Here is a 21,900-nt window from a genome sequence, read left to right on the forward strand (position 1 = left end):
GAGATCGCACTTCGGCTCAGAACGTAGTCGGTGGGGGGTAAACTAGCAGTCAGACAAACTTTATATATGTGTATACGTAACAATTGTCAGAACAAAAACTGATGCACTGCAGCGCCATCTAGCAACGAGTTACAAGAAAGTGGATAGTATAAGAATCTGTATGAAAATACTACTACTCAATATGACCAGCACTAAACCTACAAGGCCTTGATCTTATTGCTCAAATCATTTGACACGGTAGTCACGGCTATAGTATTATATTCACTAGGCAATGTGGGCGCTGGAGCGTAACAATTTTTAAAAATATAATTATATATCTGAAACATGAACCTGCATTTTACGCTGTACTCGTCAATGGTCTAAATTTATAGCTGGTGAAACTGCAAAGAACAGTTACATATATAATAATAAATTAAGAACCTCTGGAACGCTCTGTATCTTCTAGTAAAAGTTGAAGTTTAATAGTTTTATCGGCATTAACAAAGTGTCAGCTCGTTTATTAGTTTAGATTTAATGAAAAGTTAGTTTTAAACTTAAGTTTCTTATCTAATCTTTATTATATTTTAACGAATTCTACCAGGAGTGAAAACATTTACTTATTTGAGAGTTCATTATTTTAATCCTATTTCTCAAGTGATTATAAGCCATGATCGAAACACTCGGAGTGGACGGTTATTCTTGAACATTAGAAAATTATGAAAAATACGACGTAGAGGACATCGGAACTATTTTGTAGTCATACCTATAATTAAATAAATAAATATTGGACAACATCACATACATTACTCTGATCCCAATGTAAGTAGCTAAAGCACTTGTGTTATGGAAAATCAGAAGTAACGACGGTACCACATACACCCAGACCCAAGACAATATAGAAAATTAATGAACTTTTTCTACATCGACTCGGCCGGGAATCGAACCCGGGACCTCGGCGTGGCGTACCCATGAAAACCGGTGTACTCCCTACTCAACTACGGAGGTCATCAAATAATTCTCTTCATTATAGGAATTCAATAAAGAATTTCAAGTTAAAAATTATGTGTTTTATTTTCTCATTTCTAGTATCAGACCATGAACGTTTTAATACAGCCTTTAGGCCTCGTCTCTTTAGGCTTGGGGTGTATTCCATCATACTGCTCTACAATAAGTGACCTATATAATTAAGTCGATATACATGACAATTTCATCCGATTCATATAAGTTAACTCAAGTACTATTCTTTTACCTCCTAGTACGAGATGAATTATTTATACAAAAATTAAGCACGTGAAAATACAGTGATCTTTGCTCGAAACTTGCTCGACCTGCAAACATCGCTTAATGTCCACGTATTTTATTTACTTTGTAAAAGTAGGGCCGGACCGTGAGTTCAGGAGGCCCTAGGCTAATACTACTTAGGAGACCATCTAAGATACACCTGAATGTAGACTTAAATTTAATGAGGATTCGCAGGGCTGCAAATGATACGATCTGTTTAATTTGATAACAATAGGTAATTCATTCGCATTACTGTCTATTTTTGACTTTGACTTAACTTAGCTGGGGGCCCATTTATCCACGGGGCCCTGGGCTAAAGCCCAAAAAGCCATATGGTAGATCCGGCCCTGTATATAAGCTATTGCAGATCTAATAATATTTTTTCTTATGTCTATATTCAAAAAATAAATGTCTAATTATACTTAGGTACATAGATAAAGAATATTTTTGACCAATGAGACGATTAGTAAATAATAAATACCCAGTAATAAAAATAGTTTTATTTCCCATAACATTTTATTTACTCTATCGACGACTAACAATAGTTATGCCATCAATTATAAAAAAAAAACTCAAAATATTAAAAGAAATTTACGATTTTTGAAGGTCGAAATATTTTCTAAACTTAACATTGGAAGTCAGGTTACTGTTGCTTTCATCAGGAGGTCAATTATGAGAGCGCATATGAATATCGTCATGTCTCTCTCGCTCAGTCTCCCGATGGTCGCCGGAGACACGGGCACCAGCCGATGTTCCCGCTTCATCGTGCTTTCCTGGTCCAGAAGGAGCCGACTGAACCAAACGTCCCATTAGGCTCGCACTCTTATCCTTGCGAGGTCTTGTCCATTCGTGAGACAAAACTCGGTCCAAAGTCAAACGCAAAGTAATATCCGGTTCCAATATATGTCGCACTATGGACTTTGCCGCAGCAGACACGGTGTCTCGAATTCTAGATCTAAAAACCCAATTGCGTGACATTTGATCTTTTAAAAGTTTACGTAGATTCGAATCGTCGAAGGGCATAGATGCGTTCAGCATTATAAAAAGTATGATTCCAAGAGACCAGACATCAGCGAGCTTTGGATTGTAAGGTGTTCCACTAACCACTTCTGGTGCAGCGTATGCAGCAGAACCACAATAAGTTTGGCTCAACACTCGTCTGTTTTCAGCATCCGTACAGAATCTTGCAAATCCAAAGTCGGCTAGTTTTACATTATAACGTCTTGATAACAAAATGTTTTCACATTTGAGATCACGATGTGCAATATTTTTGCTGTGTAAATATTGCAAGCCACTTGCCATTTGGCGAAACCATAGCTTCGTCTGATTTTCTGGTACAACGCCGTTTCTCTTTATGAAATCTAGTAAATCACCATTATCAGCGTAACGCATAAATATAAATACTCTCGGTCCTCGTTGCAGGATGCTGTGAACTTGAATTATATGTGGATTTTCTATTTTGGTTAATATATCCAATTCACGAGGGAAAAACTTTTCTAAAAAATCACGCGGTGCTTTTTCTTTGTCAAAAATCTTACATGCCAAGTGCATACGCTTGGGGCTTGATGCATCACAATACTCTGCCAAGTGGACTGTGGCATAAGATCCTTGTCCAATTTTTTTTCCAATAATATAGCCTCGCTGTTCCAAGGCATTTACCTCGGAGCTTCGAGGGCTGAGGCGCTCAGCCATGGAGCTCGAAAGACTTTATTCTTACCCGTTTAGGATACATTGGACATCCCAAGATTCACAATATGTACAACGTTCAGTGGCCCTTCTGTCAAATTACTTGTTTTATATTTGCTATAAATCTCCACTCACCTCTCATTAAAGAGAGAAAAACAATTAAATATTCTTTAAAACACACAAAATTTTATAAATAATATTACGACATCACAAAGAATTTGGATATAAAAAACACTTCCACTAGCAAGAAATCTTCCAAAAAGACGTTAATGATACATTGATCATATTTTTTCCTTTTGTTTCTAAAATTAAAATAAATTTCGAATATGCCTGTAATCCAACAATATAAATACCTATATATAGAAAAAAATATCGGTAAAAATTAAAAAAGACAGTAAAATTATGAACAGTTAAAGTTTTTTTTTTTTTGTTGCACCTAGAAAAAATAAGAATATTAATTTTTTATAATATCATATTTTATTTATGTTTATAAACTTAAATATATTAACTGAACTAATATAGCTGACAGCAGTTGTCAAAGTCAACATTTTAGATGTAATTTTTAAGAAAGAATTAATAAAGCGACTAAGGATTTAAAATTGATACATTTTATAGAAATATAATATATATTTTAAAATAACTAATCAAAGCTTAATAAGTCAAGATGATGAACCAATACATAAAAGAATTGGAACAGGTAACTAATTTCTATTTTATTAATTAAGAGAAACTATCAATTCTTACTTTTTATACAAATTATAGGATCCATTCGACCCGGATGAATTTGTGGAGAGGATGGTCCGTCGTAGCATGCAGGAGTGTCGTTTTCAAGACGATCAATTTGATCCAGAAACGATTCATGACATCTTTAAACAAGCCATACAAGATTTAAAAGTGGGTGGTAAACATTATTAAGACTTACACATATTACGCTTATTATGCTGTCTCTCTCACTCTTCATTTTTATTAATATAGGTTCTACAAGAGAGACAAGAAAGGAAATGTGCTAGGCTAGAGCAAGCAGTTCAAGAAGAAGAAAAGTTATATGTTGCAAAGCTCGCTGAAATAATGGAACAGCATTCGGTAATTTCCATATTATATAGTTATAAGCTATTTATATAATTGGATAAATTAAATTAATTTCAACTTCTTACACAAACTATCCAACCGATAAGAAAAACATTATTTGCTGAATTTTATATAGACTATTATAATCAGTCTCATAAAAATATAATTAAAGTTATTATAGATAAACTTAAACAAGTGTTGAACTTTTTATTACAGCATTGCGTCAATGTATTCAGTTCATTAGATGAGAGAATGTCTCGGTGTGGAGGTCGAGCTCTTGATGTGGGCGAGAAGCTTGGAGCTGCAAGAGCTCCAAGAGCAAGAGCAGCAGCTGCAAGAGACCTCCTGTCACATCTTGCAAACTTCCTCAGTCCGGGACCAGTACTTACTGAGCTATTTAATGATCCAAATAAGGTAGCTTTAAATTTTTAATATATTTAGTGTAATAAACACTTACATTAAATATTTGTATGTTACTTTTTGTGGAATATGAAGTTTATGAAAATACACATATTGTAAGCAAAGTAATTTAAGAATATTATCTACCTAAAATAATTTCAAACATATCAACTTTTGTGTTGTAAAAAGGAACTGAGATGGTCCAGAATATATGATGCTTAATCAAATATTGTGGGTTTAAGCCAGGCAGTGCTTAGTTTTATAGTTTGTCTTAGGAAACAGGTGCTATCCTTATAAAAATCAATTGTTTTAACACAAATACATTAAAGAAAACTTAATAAAAGAAGCAATCATATTATAAAATATAATTTGTATGTATTTTTCAGTTGAATGAAGCAGCTGATGTTATACAGAAGTTATACACTATATCACAAGAACTTCCACCAGATAAGTTTGAAGTGGCCAAGAAGAAAATAGAAGCTAAATATGATGAAATAGAAAGAAACCTCATCGAAGAGTTTGTTAAGGCTCAGAATCAGAATAATATTGCCAAGATGAAAGATATCGCTAATATCATGACAGACTTCAAAGGATATTCCCAATGTGTTGATGCTTATATAGAAACAAGTCAAATGGTAAGTACAGAGTAGTGTAGATTTGGTATTATTAAATAAATCCATGATGATGATCTGTGATGAAAAAAAAAGATGGACTCAGTTATACAGTTTGATTAGACAATTTAACCTATGTAGGTATGGGGATACCTAATATTTTTTTATCTTGAAGATTTTTTTTTTAATAAAATTTATAGACTTCCGGCAATAATTCAGTTGCTTGATCTCGAGTTGGTAGACATTATTAAATCAGGTAGTTTTGTAAATTTCTGTAAACATTAAACTGTAATAAATTTCTTTAACTTTACAGAATTCTTTGCTTGGAAAGGACATATTTGCAGCAGTACTACCACTATGTAAAAAGAATTATACAGTGATAAGTAATGTGTTTCCCAATCCTGATCAAGTAATGAGCAAATTTGTGCTGAACATCTTCCATCTTAAACTACAGAAATACATACAAACCAAGCTCGCTGACAAGAATGATTTGGAAAAATATTTGCGTAACTTATATGATATGTATACAAGGTACTATATTTAATCAGTTTAAAATCCAATTACTATAATTTAACTATTTAATGATTAATATTTAAATTACGTTCATTTGTTATTTTTTCTTTTTATCTTTGACAATGTAACCATTTGTAATAATTTTTAGTATTCTTCGTTATGAACATTATTGCTTCTAATACTAAAAAAAAAATTATGTTGTATATACCTTTGATTTAGAATTTTTATGTAACTTAAATCCTGAAAGACACAATTTTAACTAAATAACTAAATTTGACACTGGTTAAAATGTATTGATTAAATATTGTCACTTTCCATACTATTTTTTAGTGTGTGCTCCTCATCCGAGTTGTTTGTGTTATTATTGCAATTATTTATTTTCGTCTCATCTTGGGCACTGCCCATATTTTCGATTGGCATATTTTCATATTTGTAACGATAACCAAGGAGTTTTTGTATTTGGATATACGTAAATAGCCCTTTATTGCTCTTCTCTTTTTTAAATGAATTTAACAAAGCGAGTCAATTTGTTAATTTACAACATTTATAACATTTCTTCAAAAGCAAAATACCATAGAAATGAGCAAAGTAGAGGTTACTTTGCTTTTATTTACATAATTATTCGCTTATTGATCCTAAGCTATTATATCAAGATTTTTTGAGACCAAGGTAACTTTCGGCTCGTTTTTGGACAATAGTTTTCATCATATTATTTTTTTAACGTTTTTTTGCGTAAATCGCTGTGCAACTCCTCTGTCGACTAATTGATCTACGTAATGTTGTGCTGGACATACCTGAAATATATTTTTCTGCAACACAATACGGGCTGTGTGTAGTTTGCGCGCGGCTTATTTATCGGCAACGCCTGATCGAGTAAAATCAACAACGTATAACCACATCTTAATTCACCATTTAATATTTTGTTTAGTATTTGTTACCATTAGTCATTTAATGATTGAAAATGTTATCTGTAACGAATATAAAAGGTAAATTATTATTACAGTACGCAAAAAGCATGCGATGAACTTGTAGAAGCGAATTTAGTATCCGCTGATGGCAATTCTTCTACGGGTGATCTTAGACAAGAAGCTCTCGTGAATGGTGCTCTGGCGGGCGCGACTGACGGGTATCCCGCGTTAGAGATACGGCGCCTGAAGGCAGTGTTTTCGAATGCACTGAATGCTTATTACAATGAAAAACAACATGTTAAGAAGCAGATTCAAGGTGGAGGGTAAGTGCTTAAATTATTTTTTTATTAACTTTTGCTAGGTTTTAAAAATATTTTTTAAATGTTTATTTGCTAAGGTTACCTGTCTGTTAATAATTAATATAACGATGATGATGAAGATGTCATCCTGACCGATACACTTGCTTCCCGATACACGAGAACGCTCGTTTCGATTTTTTTTTATGGCATAATCGGCGGAGCATATGGTCTACCTGACGGTAAGTGGTCACCATCGCCCATAGACAATGTCGCTGTAAGAAATATTAATCATGCCTTACTTCTCCAATGCGCCACCAACCTTGGGAACTAAGATGTTATGTCCCGTGTGCCTGTAGTTACACTGGCTTACTTACCCTTCAAACCAGAACACAACAATACTGAGTACTGTTGTTTGGCGGTAGAATATCTGATGAGTGGGTGGTACTTACCCTGACGGGCTTGCACTTTAAAATGTCCAGCGTAGTTGACTGGTCTCTCTTGAGATTGGCCGCTGTAACCGAAATTGGTCAGAATATTTAAACAATTCGATTTTTCTGATTCTAATTAAATTTGGTATCAAAGTTAATTGGAAAGTATATTAATCCTATAGGCATATTATTCCTCCCCTTACAACATTTACATGGTGGTAGGGTCCACTGATCACATATATTCTACCTCCAAGTTGTAATATTGTTGTGTTCCGGTTTCAAAGTGCGTGAGCCATTGAATCTACAGGCACGATGTATGCAATAGTTTATACTTCTTGCTTCGTGCTTTGGTGACTGATTACCATCAAGTTAATTAGCCAGTGAACCTAACATAGTTAAATTAAAAAAAAAATAAGTCATCCATATAGACATATTCAGTCATGATTATTAGTATTCTTTCACTAGAACCGTTTTAATATTTCAGATTTCAAGAACTTCGACGAGATTTACAAGCTGTTATAGGGACACGAGCTAATATCAATATTGCTCAAATTGAAAATTATGGTGGTGAAACATTTCTCAGTGAAAAGCTTGTTCAGAAAATGTTAAATGACTCTAAAACATCTTTTACCAGATGTAAGACTGTAAGTGTTAATTATGTTTAAAAATTTATACGTGTTACATTATAATTATGAAAGTTTGGTTATGGCAACACCCAACAACCGTAAACACAGGAACTACCAGTTTGGTTAAAATAATGGTTTAAGTTCATTTATTCAGAAATGTATACGATATAAACTTTATTACGAATAACCAGCCCCCTTCTAGTTACCTAATAAAATATTAAATGTCACTTTTATAAAACTTTTCTGTTAAACATAGTAAATGATTTCATAGATATGTGATATAATGATTCAGAAGTGCTTGTCAGTCTACTTAAGTAAAAGCGTGTGCTGTTATAAATAATGTTGATATCTTTCTATATCTCTGATTACATTTTAATCTTTGATAATAACTCATGAATAAAATATTCCTATGAAATTTAAATAACATTCCTTATTTAAAATAGTAATAATTGATCTTTTGCTTAAAAGGTAAGTAGACTGTCAAGGCCACCTGATGGCAAGTGGTCCTCACCGTCCATAGACAAAAAGAGAAAATAAAGTTTAACTGAACATCGATTATAAGGTAGTAATAAGAATACTAAATAAAATATTTTTAAACTATGTTTTTTTCTTCATAATAGTTATGTTCGTCCAATGAACTGCCTGGGACCACGATAACGTTACTAGAAGTATTGATACAACATTTATTAATAGAACATGTTGATTACGCACTCGACTTAGGACTGCAGTCCATTCCTATAGCCGAGAACAAATCACCGCCACAGGTAATTCATATTTATCTACAGATAATATTAATTGTACGAAACTTTAATTATTATTACATGATACAGGATACAAAAATGCTTAAATGAAACTATGGAATGTATGTTCTGTTTCTACAAATTAAATCAAATATCACTATGTGACCCCTAAACATATAAGGAATTTTGCAATAATACTAAAAATAGCTAGGACGATTGTGATAATCTAGCTTAGATTTCAGTTATTCAGTCGAACGGACAAGTTTTGACTTTATATAGATATTACTTTTTGCCAGCGCTTTTACCCCTGGGCCAAAATGGATGATGATCTAGTCAATATTGGGCTTGGTCAATATGTAGGCAAGCCTGTAATTCCTCTGGATCACTTCTCTTTAAAATCAAGATACAAGGATGTTAAACTTATCAGTAAAAGTAGATAAGAATTCAAGTAATATAATATTATTATTTTCAGATTCACTTCTTCGATACAGTTAATCAAGCTAATAAAATTGTCAAATCTTTTGGAGAACACTTTCAAGAATCGATACTGCCCTGTATGAGGTATTTTTTATCAATTTATTATAGTACGCTATGTTAAATAAATATAAATATTGGACAACATCACATACATTACTCTGATCCCAATGTAAGTATCTAAAGCACTTTAGTATTATCTAAAGTTATTATTAAATTATCTAAAGGACATTTAGAATATGTTAATTAAAGGCCTATAGGCAATGTTGTCTATTATGGTATTGATAACATTCTAAATTCTGGCTATTCGAATCTAAATATAAATAAATAAATAATATAAATAACTATAAATAAATATTGGACAACATCACATACATTACTCTGATCCCAATGTAAGTAGCTAAAGCACTTGTGTTATGGAAAATCAGAAGTAACGACGGTACCACAAACACCCAGACCCAAGACAACATAGAAAACTAATGAACTTTTTCAACATCGACTCGGCCGGGAATCGAACCCGGGCCCTCGGAGTGGCGTACCCATTAAAACCGGTGTACAGACTACTCGACCACGGAGGTCGTCATTACATAACATACGACATTGTTGAAATTGTTACTTATTATATGATATATTTATACTAGCGTCCCGGCCCGGCTTCGCACGAGTGCAATGCTGATACTAAATATACTTGAGAATGTCTTACAACGTTCACAGTTTTTCAGTCGTTAGACAATACAAACCCCTGTGTTTTAAATCTGTAATATCTTCGAAAATATTCATTTAAATTACATGCTGTTCAGAGCCATATTGCTTTATATTAAATGCACAATGTATTTAAAGTACTTGGATAAGGATTCATGCTGTATTGCTTAAAACCGCTTCGAAAATATGTCATTATTTCTCCTTTTTAAGGTGTACAATATTGTAGTACATTATTTTGATCTATCTCGTAGGGTTCAGCCAGTGTAGGCAGTGTAGGCAATGTAAGTGCAAAAAATGTGTTTATTTACGACATCACTTCGGAAACTTCTAAAATTATCAGTGTTTCTCTACTATATTGTGCATGTATTATACATATAAACCCTTCCTCTTGAATCAATTTATCTATTCAAAAAAACCGCATCAAAATCCATTGTGTAATTTTAAAGATCTAAGCATACATAGGGACAGACAACGGTAAGCGACTTTGTTTTATCAATCAATCTAATGATTATTATTATCATACGGATTCACTTGTAGAAGAGTTATTATAGAAATAAAAAAGACGCATCTAAATATAGTACACACAATGTATATTTGCCTTAGGAAACCAGGCGTCTAAACGCTACAAACGTACAGCTGTAAAATCGTATTTTTTTTTAAAAAAGAATAACTCTTTTTTTTTTTTAACAGTAAACAAGGGGAATGTATACAACGCAAGAACACGATAACAGAACAATTGGAAAATAAGCTAGACGCCGGACTGGAGCGAGCTATCGCGGCCATAGTGGGCTGGGTCAAGCTGCACCTCCAAACCGAACAGAAGAAAACCGACTTCAAACCGGAAGGAGATATTGATACTTTAGCTTCACCTGTGAGTACTTTAAACCTGCCTACTGGGTATCAAATTATCAATTATTCTATCGCTAAATGTCAATAATATGACTAACAAACAATAACCTCAAAAACTATCTGCCCTGTTATGGTTTGAATTTAGTAACCAATGAGTAAAAACTTACCTTGCCAGCTTTGAAAAAATGTAGTTTTACAAGCTTTTTGTTTAGTTTACATTTGTGTGTTTTTGTTTAGTGTACATAAATAAGTGCTTATATTGATTTGAAAAAAGGCTTATCCGTTCGCGAAAATTTCAGTACACACTAATAAACTATTAAATATCAACCTAATTAAATTTAATATATTTTAAATGAGGCCAATGTTTATTTTTCGACGTAAAGAATGTAGTGAATGTAAATGTCGGCGTACAAAAGTGTATTATTTGCACTTCATTCATTCAGGGATTCCTAGGGAAGTACTCGCTGCAAAGACGGGAATTCCCCCAGCGCGTTGGACGCGTTCAGCAAAGTTTAAATAATATTAGTACCGCGTAAAAAATCTAGATGGCTTTAGAATGTAGTATTTTGATCTTGATTAAATTATGTAGGTACTAAGCACATTTTTAAAGTCTTTTTTAGGATTTGATCAGGCGAACGCGGATGTATTTGGGATCCCCCAGGACTGGAGGCCCGGGGCGAACTTTACTTTTCACAAATAAAATAATATTATATTATAAGGTAAATTAATACGGGGTCAAAGTAATAATAAATAAACTCGAATTATAGCGCTCGAATGCCATAGATTTGCTTTAAAAAATATGTTAAACAAAAGAAGATCGTATTCTAACCATAGATAATATTAAATATTTCAGAACAAAAGTTGTATATTTCATAATAATAAATATTATTAAATTAAATACATTTATGTTTTTTTTTTAATTATTATCAATGCTTACAGCTGCATGTATAATCTTATGGATTTTATTGGATAATAATATTAATATTATTAAATTGTTATCAAAATTAGAAAAAAATAATGAAAATGTAACAATATTTTCTTTTATAAAATAATAAAAATAATACTATCATTAAAACAAAGGTGCGTGTATAACAACAACAATGTACGCGCGTGAGAAGTTCTGCTTGTTCGGCGTAATTAAAAACATGTAGTTTATAATTATTGCATGCTAATAATTAAGTAATATATCATAATCAATTTATTAATAATAAAGTATTTATATTTATAATAAAAGTAATTTCTCTTGAATGTATCGATAACAAATTAAGACATTCACCATTTGATATGATAAGGTGTGAAGTTGTCTACTTCGAGCGACTCCATGTGAGGTCGAATTTGCGCCTTGTATAGTCTTAGGCGATGGGCCGACGTGAAATACTGTCTTGCCTTGCTGAGCATACCGAGCTTTTTTGATGATTATTTGACTTTGCCTTCCAATTGACCGCGGAACTGAACGAGGCTCGAAATATCAAAGCCGGAATAGTTGGCGTGGCGGCTACCGGAATATTCTCAAATCGTGGAGATACGATGAATGGTGTTTTTTGGCGGTAAACGCGCAAACTTGCGTCTTATTGGGGTTGAAGTGGACTAGATTTAGCCGGCCCCAGTTCGAGACTTTGTTTAACGAAGACTCGATTTCAGACACAAGTTTGTTCCGGTTTTCTTCGACGTTTTGCCAAGAAATATTAGCACGGCCGGTGTATGAGATGTCTACGGTACTGTCGTCTGCATAGCAGTGAATGTTACTGATTTGCAACAAGTCATTGATATGCGGAAGAAACAGAGTGGGTGATAGAACACAGCCTTGTGGAACACCAGCATTGACGAATTTTTGGTCGGAGCATGTACCGCCGACAACGACCTTGATGCTCCGATCTGCCAAGAAGCTGGTAATCCAATTGCATAATTTCCCGGGAAGCCCATAGGAAGGAAGCTTCGAAAGAAGCGCTTTGTGCCACACGCGATCGAAGGCCTTCGCTAAGTCCAAACTGGCTGCTAATGCCTCCCCCTTGCTCTCAACTGCTTCCGCCCATCTATGAGTAAGATAAACTAGAAGATCACCGGCTGAGCGATCCCGACGGAAACCGTACTGGCGGTCGCTAATCAGCTGATTATCTAATCTAGGTACCGCAGGAGCTGGCAGTTTATAATGGACTCCATTACCTTGGAGAACAAGGAGGTGATGGCCATAGGCCTATAGTTGGACGGGTCTGAGTGGTTGCCCTTTTTAGGGATCGGATGCACCAAAGCAGTCTTCCAGGAGTTCGGGACGACGCCGAATGCATAGGATTGCCGGAAAAGACGCGTTAAGAGCGGCGCCAACGCGGGAGCACAAGTCCGTAGCACGATAGGAGGGATGCCATCGGGTCCACTCGACTTATGAATATCCAAGGAAAGAAATGCTTTACGAACTGCACTTTGCCGGAATTTAACCTCCGGCATTGTGGTATCACACCGCGGGATTGTTGGTGGTGACTTTCCTCGGTCATACAGAGTCGAGTTGGCCGCGAAGAGAGAGCCTAAAAGATCAGCTTTCGCGGTATGGCCCAATGACTCACCGTCCTTGTGCAGAGATGGAAAGGAAGGCTGACAGAAATTCCCTAAGACAGTTTTAGCGAGAGACCAGAACGCACGTGTTCCTGAAGGGAGACGCACCAGTCTCTCGCCAATTCTGCCAATGTACTCCGTCTTCGGCTTAGCAATCACGTTTTTGAAGGACCTAGAGGCAGAGTTATATTCCTTTCTGAATACGCTGGTCTTTACATCATGAGACGCCGATGCGTTAGCCCAGTCATGGTAACGTTCTCATTTTCGGCGTGAGGCCGTTTTGCAGTACTAACGTCGCCCTCTGCGCGCGCATCATAAAAAAAACACTCATCATTTTTTAAATTAGTTATTTAAATCCTTATAAAGTACTCCAGCAAATGTGGTTGGATTAGATTTAGCCTTTATGGTTGGTTTTGATAAGCTTCTGGAACATCGAAGTGTTTTTCTTTATTGGGCTATTTATTACAAGAACATGAACTTCAAACTTGTCATGTCAATAGTTTAAATATAAAACGGGTGAAACTGCGTGCAACTACTTATACGACGATGTTATGCACTAAAATCTCTGAAACACGCTGCATCGTCTTCTATGGAAGTTTTATTTATATTGATATAGTTTTTAAATTAATAACGTCCTTTATTATTATTATAGAATATCATTTATCTATATATATTTATCTATCTATATATTTTTTTTTCAAATTGTCAGGCATGCATAGCGGTCGTCTCGTACCTCAACACGGTGATGGATAAAATCCACTCGGAGTTAGAGGGAGACAACCTGAATGCTGTTTCCCTGGAGCTGGCCGTTCGTCTGCATCGAGTTATTTATGAGCATTTGCAGAACTTCCAGTTTAATTCTGCTGGTAAGAGATTTATTGTAAATATGGCAATCGAAAAATATATTAACAAGACAAACTTAGGTTATATGTTATTTCGTTTTTTTTTTGTATCTTTGATTGATTACACAATAAATGTCTGCGTCGACGGGGTCATACGGGTGAACAAATTCTAAACCGGTCTATCAAAACTTGTACCAATTCTTTTTATAAACTAGAACCTTGCTCATGTATATAGATAACAGTAAAAGTAAAAGAATCATAAAAATCTGCCAAATACCACCGCAACGTCAGACAGTGATGTATGTATGCGTGTGCGCAGGCGCCATGATCGCGATCTGCGACGTGAAGGAGTACCGCTCGGCGGCGTGCGCGCGCGGCCGGCCCGCGCCCGCGCCCGCGCCCGCGCTGTTCGACGCGCTGCACGCGCTCTGCAACCTGCTGCTCGTCAAGCCCGAGAACCTGCACCAGGTCTGCGAGGGAGAGACGCTCGTGAGCACCTGTCTATATATATATATATATATATTAATGTGTGTTTCAGTGCCAGAGAGTGGTGGGTACGGTAACGGTACGGTAACGGTATTTACCAATGGGTTATTGAGGCTTTGCTAGTAAGATAATGTCCTTTCGAGTTGGTCGACTTCGTCACACACTATTTAATCCGTCGCCAACCATAAAAGGTAACGAGTATTCAGAATATGAATTATTTATACATAAGTGATATAAATAATTAATAAATGAATTTCACGTGATATTGTTATTATTAAGTATGTACTTAAGTAGCAGTGCGTAAAAAATCCGTACTTTGGGCTAAGACCTCCTTAATTTTTAGAAAGTTTGGGTCTTATTCCATCAAGCTACTCCATTGAGGGTCGGCGGAAACGTGTGGCAGATTTACACCAAACACATCACGATATTTTCTTGCACACCTGGTAACTTGTACTTGTAAATATATATATAGTAAACATGTTATATATATAATATGGTAAGTAATCAAACTAAAAGAAATGTGTATTTGACATTTCACACCACACATATATCGAATCGTCACACAATATTCCGTGTTGCTTAAGGTTTTTATTATATTTTATTTATTTATTTATAATTTATTTTACGTCTATCAAAATTAATAAAAAATAACAAAACCTATCTCATCTGTTACTCGATCATTCATTCATCAAACAACTCATTCATTACTTTTATCCTCACTAGTTGAAGTTAATTGTCGTGTCAATTCAAGGTCAAAGTTGTTTATTTACCTTTTTTTCTGGTGACTGTAACATTTTGTAGTGTGACTAAACTGTTTTTATTTGTAATAATAGTTAACACTAAAGCTCGACACTAACTAACAAATAAAATTAAAAAATAACATCGTTTTACGTATGCCTAGGTAATTCATAAAAAAATACTGATGTGATTTTTTTTTGTTCAATTTACCGACTGGCTATGAAAAAAAGCATATTATTCAGAACGGTTTTATGTTTTTCTATTTTAATATAAAAAAAATACATCAATAATAATAAATGCATAATGTTAGTATTTTTGGGTCATATGTCAGTTTTACTGACTATTGTTTTATTAACATTTGACAGATCGCCTCTTGTCTATGGACCCGTGCAATGTTAACCTACTTGTATATATGATTGGTCAATAGGTCGATGTCTGCTATTTTTATCGAGGTTATAAACTTGAAGTAAAAACTAGTGCCATTCGTGTTTTTAGTTTGTAGTTTTTATTTTTTATTTTTTGTTTTAGTTAAAACTTTTTAAATTTTTTAAATTGAATTATTAGTAATGGGAATTGGTAATGTATATTTATATAAAAAAAAACGAGTGCATCTTAACCGATGATTGCGGGTTCAAACCCAGGCAAGCACCACTGAATGTTCATGTGCTTAATTTGTGTTTATAATTCATCTCGTGCTCGGCGGTGAAAGAAAACATCGTGAGGAAACCTGCATGTGTCTAATTTCAACGAAATTCTGCCACATATGTATCCATCAATCCGCATTAGAGCAGCGTGGTGGAATATGCTCCTACTCAAAGGGAGAAGAGGGAAATTTACAGGCTGTTAATGTTATATTAATGTTAGGAATATATTTTTAACAAGCCTCGTATCCGATGTGTCTGTACTATCGCACTGCAACGTTGATCTTTTTCATAAAATGTATACGTAAAAAAATCCTTGTTTCTGTCTCAATTAAAATAATTACGAACTTTTATTCAAACTTACAGCCCCAATTGTAGCTCCTTAAGGGATGAATTTTCTTTAGCGCTGACCTACTGATCTCTATTTGTTAACGTAAACCTAAACATTGATTTGGTGAAGTTTGATACGAACTTTCAACCCTAATTTAACTCAGCTGTTTTATAAACAGAAGGCTTAGAATTTTGTATAAAAATTATAAAACATAATGTTGTCTCATTTTAAGGAGGACGACCTTATAGAAAATACAGTTTTTTTTAATCCAACTCATTAACATGAGCCTAAATACTGATTTCTATATTTCTAACATCAGAAATGACGAATTATCATATAAAATTTCATCCCCAATTTCAATCAGTCAGTCGTTTTTAAGTTGTTACAATCCTTCTAGCCTGTTTGCTTTACTTCATGATTTCCAGATCGAACTGTTATTAACTCACTGCGTTCTCAATATATTAGGTATTAGTGCGCAAACATTAGAGCACGCACTCGATCGGCAAGGTTTCAGCCGCAGGAATTATTGACCAATAGCGACGTTCCGTTTGTCTCTTGTGTTGTATTTTGACAGATATTCACGAATCTCTCCCGGCGGTAGATCACATCGACATTACAATCGATTTAAAATATTAAATTGTTATTTGAATTTTTTAATTCTATTGTTTAGGTATATAAAACTTACATTTAACTTATATATATTACTTCTTATGTACCTTATAAAGGTCTGTACACTTTGTTACATAATCGTGGATCCCGCGCTATCGAGTTATTTACGTGGAGTGAGATCGAATTAAATCAACCATCGCATCCGTTGGTTTTGGTCAGCTTCTCAATTCTAACAAGTTGTAAAAGTTGAGAAATTCACTTGGATTCGTTCTACTGATCTTATGACGTACTCTTTTAGAATACGGTATAACCTGTTAACCGAAATTTTATACCTATAATTATCAAGTATTTTTGGGAAAATTAATGCATTTAGAACTACAGCTATAGCGTGATAAATTATTAATTGTATGAATTTTGTGACTATATATGTCCGGTTAGTTTGTTCAAGAAACGATTCATTGTGTAGTAATTCAAAAGAATCCTTATTAAAAGAGCGTTAATAAGTTGCGAAGTCGCATGTGATCGACTTTAACGGTTCGTTACTCGTAACAAAAATGATCGGTCGCTTATATACAATAACAGTTTATTTAATACTAGTTTCTGCCCGGGAAGTGTCCTTTTCTTTACACCTGACGACATGTATGCCAAATTTCCTGACGATCGGTTTAATAGTTTAAACCAGAGAGCGTATCAAAAAATTCTTTGTGCAAGACCATCTAGGTAGGTATCACCGACTCATCAGGTCTTCTGCGACCGAACAGCATAAATATTGCTATATTGTTGTGTTCCGGCTTGTTAGTTGGGTCGGTATTTTTGGGCATGTAATTCTAGTCCTTGTGATTTGAATTGAAATTAACGAACTTAAAATACATTGCCCCGAATGTTTTATTTTTAGTCGAAGTTAATAGTAGATTTTATTTATTTATTTTTTGTTGATACCGAATATAGACTACATTTAGATACCATACAGATAAAGGTTTCCCCGTATACATTTATTTTCATTTAACGGAGGAGGTATTATGTATTATTTATACATATATGTATTATTATTCGAAGTTTAAAGAAATGTAATAAAAATAAAATTCAATATAATTTTTATTTTTTTTATTTTTAAGATTAAGTATATCTATTAACATATTAAAAAAGTATTATTTCTATTATGTAATAGATTTGTTATTGTAATGTAATGTAATGTGTTATTTTACATATTATTTCTTAAACATATTATATCTTAAAACAATGTTGTATTAAATTTAAATATATATTTATAAAAGTAGTCATTTATCTATATGTTAATACTGAAATATTGCGTTTATTATTTAAGTCAAAGGTATCGATAATTCCACTAATACTTAAATATTAATACTCTGTATTTCTGTGTTAGTTTGAGGAGTTAGCCAGTGTAATTACTAATTGCATACACGAGGTATTAACATCTTAAATGGTTGGCGACATAAGGAGGACTTTGTATTTTTACAAGCTTATATTTGATTTGCAATATCTGATAGTTAGTACATACAAGTCAAATATTGCAATTCGAACCACTTCATCTTATGCCACAGAGTTAGAGAGAGAGCATGCGTGTCCTGATTGTAACCAGGATTGGCTCCAAAGGAAAGAACTCCTCTATAAAGAACAGCTTACATACGACTTTTTTAGTTTTTTAAGATCGTTTCCATCATCAGTTACCCACCGTTTTTTAGTTAACTTTCCAGTTTATTAAATAAAAGGAATTAAAAATAGATATACATCACTATAAATAGTAAGATTAACTCATTTGTTTTTACAGGCGGAGTTGGACCATTCGATCTTACACAACTTCATACAACTGCGATCCGACTACAAGAGTCATAAGTTATCAAGCTTTCTCAAGGGACTGTCATAATTTATTGTTAAGACATCACTCGTAATCATAGGCTTAATTTATATTACCCACATGATATAATGTTCATTTGTATAAAATATATTTATTAAAGTTTACAACAACGATAATTTGCGTTTTATAAACGATCTGTACCCTTTATTGTGTATTTAAGTCACGTATCAATTACAAACTATCGTAGGTAATTAAATCTTGTCAGATATAACAATTTTCTGAATAATATCGTCGAATGTTTAAAACATTGTTGACATTACGAAACTGCCGACGATATTCAAATTACGCTTAGCGCGTTGTTTTCATCTAATGCGACTAAAAGCGAGCGATCAGTCAGGATATCTAGGCAGTATCGTGTTAAATAACGCTTGCGAAGTGTCGTTATCAGTGGTATCTATACGACATACCTCCACTACGTCCATTCATAAGCTCTCCCCTCCACCGGCTATTTGAATGAACGCGCCTGTGAGCGTACGACGCGGGCGCACCTACATCTGTGTTCGCGAGCAGTATCGTTAGAGCCGGCCGGCAGACTTGTACTGCACCGCTCGCGTCGCGTATCGAACCGCGTCCCACAGTAACATGCAAACGGATTCTGTGTAACAAACATCCATTTTTATTACAGTGCTGTGATAATATCGCTAATCTGGATAATATAGTCAAAATCGAGAGGTAAGGTGAAAGAAAGTATGTTTATTTTCATTGAAGCCAGACGCCTACGCGCGGTGCTGTTGCGATTTGTGAGCGACGAATTTACATGTTATAAGTTCATTCATTGGCTAGGGACTATTTATATTATTATCGTTTCGTGTGATATGAATGGACGATTAGATCGTCACTGCGGCGAGTTCGAGGATCGAGACAAAGGTTGATTCACAGATGATGGAATAAGGCTATGATCTCGTGAGTGATTTGATTGGTGTTTCAGTCGGTCGAGCGTTATCTAGGTGAGACCGGCCGCGTCCGTTCCATTTCAAGTGGTGTTTTTATCCCGAACTACCTGAGCCGAGTCGCTGCGGCACTCGTAGCCGCAAGTCGATCCCAGCTAATGGTATCGCGCACATCATAAAGAGGAAAGCGAGGCCACACCTACAGACGTTGCGAATTCATTCTCTATTTCATATTACAATTTTAACATGGAACTCTACAGTAACGGAAGCTAGAGCACACTAGCACTATGTCGCAATCGGCAATCGTTATTGTAATATCTTAATGTAACGAGATTATAAATCGTAACTTAACGGTAGTGTTCACATAACAATTTTAAAAGAAAGATCACGGCTATACTTTGCATAGAAAATTATTTAAATGAAAGTGATGTAATCTCGATATTAAAAACTCACGCTGCAATTAAATATGATTTTATCTATTGAGTGTTTGTTTTCACCTATACTCTTATTGCCAAAATTTTAATAAGTTGCACGTTCGATTACGCTCGGAACATACAACAGATAGGTAGTCTGCCTATATATTTCATTTGCTCAGGAAACTGAACGTCTGATAGTTCATTATTGCTACACTATAATCATTATAACAAAGACTATTACTCCGAACTCGTCACATATTCTCTGAATATTATCACACATTTCGATTTTGATATAAGTGTTATGTGGAACTAACGTAATCTGTTATATATAATGTAATAAATATTTATTAAATAGATCACTTGAGTAAACAACTTTTACTAACAAATTTGATTTATTGAAAAGATGCAATGTTGCACAATAAGTTTTTTTTATATAAAACTATAATTAAATTACTCTGTCCTCTAAGTAAATATTGATACGTAAATATCTTTTTCTTATAATTTTTTGTGTATGGTTATAATATATTCTGTACAAAAATTGTTTTAATTTCGTGCAAAACAAATTATTATAACTAAAACAAACTAATAAGACACAGACTGTTATCTTTTATCTAATGCGATATCACTTCAACGTAGTTAAACAAAGTTCACATAATAACGCTTTACATATTAGTGTGATGGGGGTCTCAAATGACTTTCCATAAATACTATTTAAATAAAACTGTGATGTCATATGAACATCGAAACAACACGAAAATTAAATATGTACAAATATTTTAAGTATTTGTTTTCTATAATCTGATTGCTTGATATTTTAATAACTGTGTTGCAAGTACCTTTATTTTTAAATGAGTTCTAGTTAGATCATAGCCTTAGAAATGTTTAAGATCTCGATAATGATCGACTTCATTTTTTTTTAAAAAATAAAAAAAAATATAAATTAAAAAAAAATTGGAATTAAAAAAATCTTTATTTATTAAACATTAATAAAAAATAGAATATTACATCATTATAACATGTGTCAGAGTAACTACGCGGAATAGGTATACTTTAAGTGATAAAACATTGTAGAATAATCACTCGAAAGTCAAACCTGATTATTATCACAATATCAATATAGATAATATTTATAAAAATATTATGTAAAAACATGCTTGTCTACTAATGTCTCCCTGTCTAAAACATTTTCTCACATCTGATTTATTATTCCATAATTCCGCATTGAAAATGATTTCCAGATACTTTACAATTATTACGTTACGGTCCTCAGTTCAATTGATTTAAAAATATATTGAAATAATCATCCAGTTCAAAAGTAGAATAATACGATATTTTGAATCCATTAAAAATGGTTAAAAAGATAAAATAATTCATCAGATAATTAATTCATTATATTTATCAACAAAACAATAAAACATCAAATTACTTATAGAATTCACTTTTAGAGGTCAAATTATGGTAGGTAATAAAGTTCTTATTAAATAATTATTTAAATAGTGGAAGGTAAAATAACCAAAGCTAAATATTTTACAAGGGTTAGCCTTTTAACCCTACACATGAGCAAGAATTAGTTTTCATCGTTATGCTTAGTCCGCTTTGTCTATAGTCTGTGTCTTCTGAATTTTGGAATATTTAGGAATCAAAAAAACTGAATGTCATACTTTTAATTGAACTTTATAAATAATTCAATCAGAAGAAATGTGTATTTAAATTGAATTAAAAACATGTATGTATTTTATTATATTCTCTGCATCTTTCAATGTTTTTCGTTTAACAAAATAACACATAAATAAGGCATCAGGAAAACATTTAACTATCAACAGATAGAAGAGTAATTTGACTTCTTTTTAACTTACATTGTGTGACTTGATTTTTACCGCACGCACCTACATAAATGGCGTAAGTTAATATTTAGCTAATTTGATTTAAAACCAAAAATTTATTTATTTAATAAATTTAAA

The 21,900-nt window shown here is 33.6% G+C and overlaps 3 protein-coding genes across 6 annotated transcripts in view; 2 read left to right on the top strand and 1 right to left on the bottom strand.

Moving 5' to 3' along the window:
- Positions 1-1,751: 1,751 nt before the first annotated feature.
- Positions 1,752-3,239, bottom strand: LOC113399340 (testis-specific serine/threonine-protein kinase 2). Its single transcript, XM_026638443.2, has one exon. The coding sequence runs from the start codon at positions 2,950-2,952 to the stop codon at positions 1,927-1,929; it is 1,026 nt and encodes a 341-aa protein (XP_026494228.1). The 5' UTR covers positions 2,953-3,239; the 3' UTR covers positions 1,752-1,926.
- Positions 3,240-3,485: 246 nt separating this feature from the next.
- On the top strand, positions 3,486-18,749 carry Sec10 (Secretory 10). Of its 2 annotated transcripts, XM_026638622.2 has the most exons (14): positions 3,486-3,643; positions 3,709-3,840; positions 3,922-4,029; positions 4,231-4,428; positions 4,800-5,048; positions 5,338-5,555; positions 6,541-6,768; positions 7,657-7,816; positions 8,419-8,562; positions 9,011-9,099; positions 10,405-10,585; positions 13,820-13,976; positions 14,272-14,441; positions 18,547-18,749. In XM_026638622.2, exons 1-14 carry the CDS (start codon positions 3,611-3,613, stop codon positions 18,640-18,642), a joined length of 2,163 nt encoding a protein of 720 aa, XP_026494407.1. In that variant the 5' UTR covers positions 3,486-3,610; the 3' UTR covers positions 18,643-18,749. The 2 variants fall into 2 exon arrangements, with proteins under 2 accessions (XP_026494407.1, XP_026494408.1); XM_026638623.2 differs by lacking the exon at positions 14,272-14,441.
- A 375-nt stretch (positions 18,750-19,124) lies between these two features.
- LOC113399480 (ETS-like protein pointed) overlaps positions 19,125-21,900 on the top strand; it is a 125,331-nt gene continuing 122,555 nt past the window's right edge. For 2 of the 3 annotated variants that reach the window (XM_026638624.2, XM_064217941.1), the window contains exon 1: positions 19,126-19,305. The gene's annotated coding sequence lies outside the window, so the exon portion shown is untranslated. Of the gene's footprint in view, positions 19,306-21,900 lie in introns of all 3 variants that reach the window. The other variant, XM_064217940.1, reaches the window with a different exon arrangement.

This window comes from Vanessa tameamea, chromosome 19, assembly GCF_037043105.1.
Source record: "Vanessa tameamea isolate UH-Manoa-2023 chromosome 19, ilVanTame1 primary haplotype, whole genome shotgun sequence".
Classification (NCBI taxonomy): Eukaryota; Metazoa; Arthropoda; class Insecta; order Lepidoptera; family Nymphalidae; genus Vanessa; species Vanessa tameamea.

What these genes read in the sequence shown, in the direction of transcription:
- LOC113399340 (XM_026638443.2), bottom strand. Translation starts at nt 2,952, where the DNA reads ATGGCTGAGCGCCTCAGCCCTCGAAGCTCCGAGGTAAATGCCTTGGAA.
- Sec10 (XM_026638622.2), top strand. Translation starts at nt 3,611, where the DNA reads ATGATGAACCAATACATAAAAGAATTGGAACAG. An exon ending in ATATAGAAACAAGTCAAATG is followed by an intron (nt 5,049 to 5,337) that starts GTAAGTACAGAG and finishes TTAACTTTACAG; the next exon opens with AATTCTTTGCTTGGAAAGGA. An exon ending in TCTGCGAGGGAGAGACGCTC is followed by an intron (nt 14,442 to 18,546) that starts GTGAGCACCTGT and finishes TTGTTTTTACAG; the next exon opens with GCGGAGTTGGACCATTCGAT.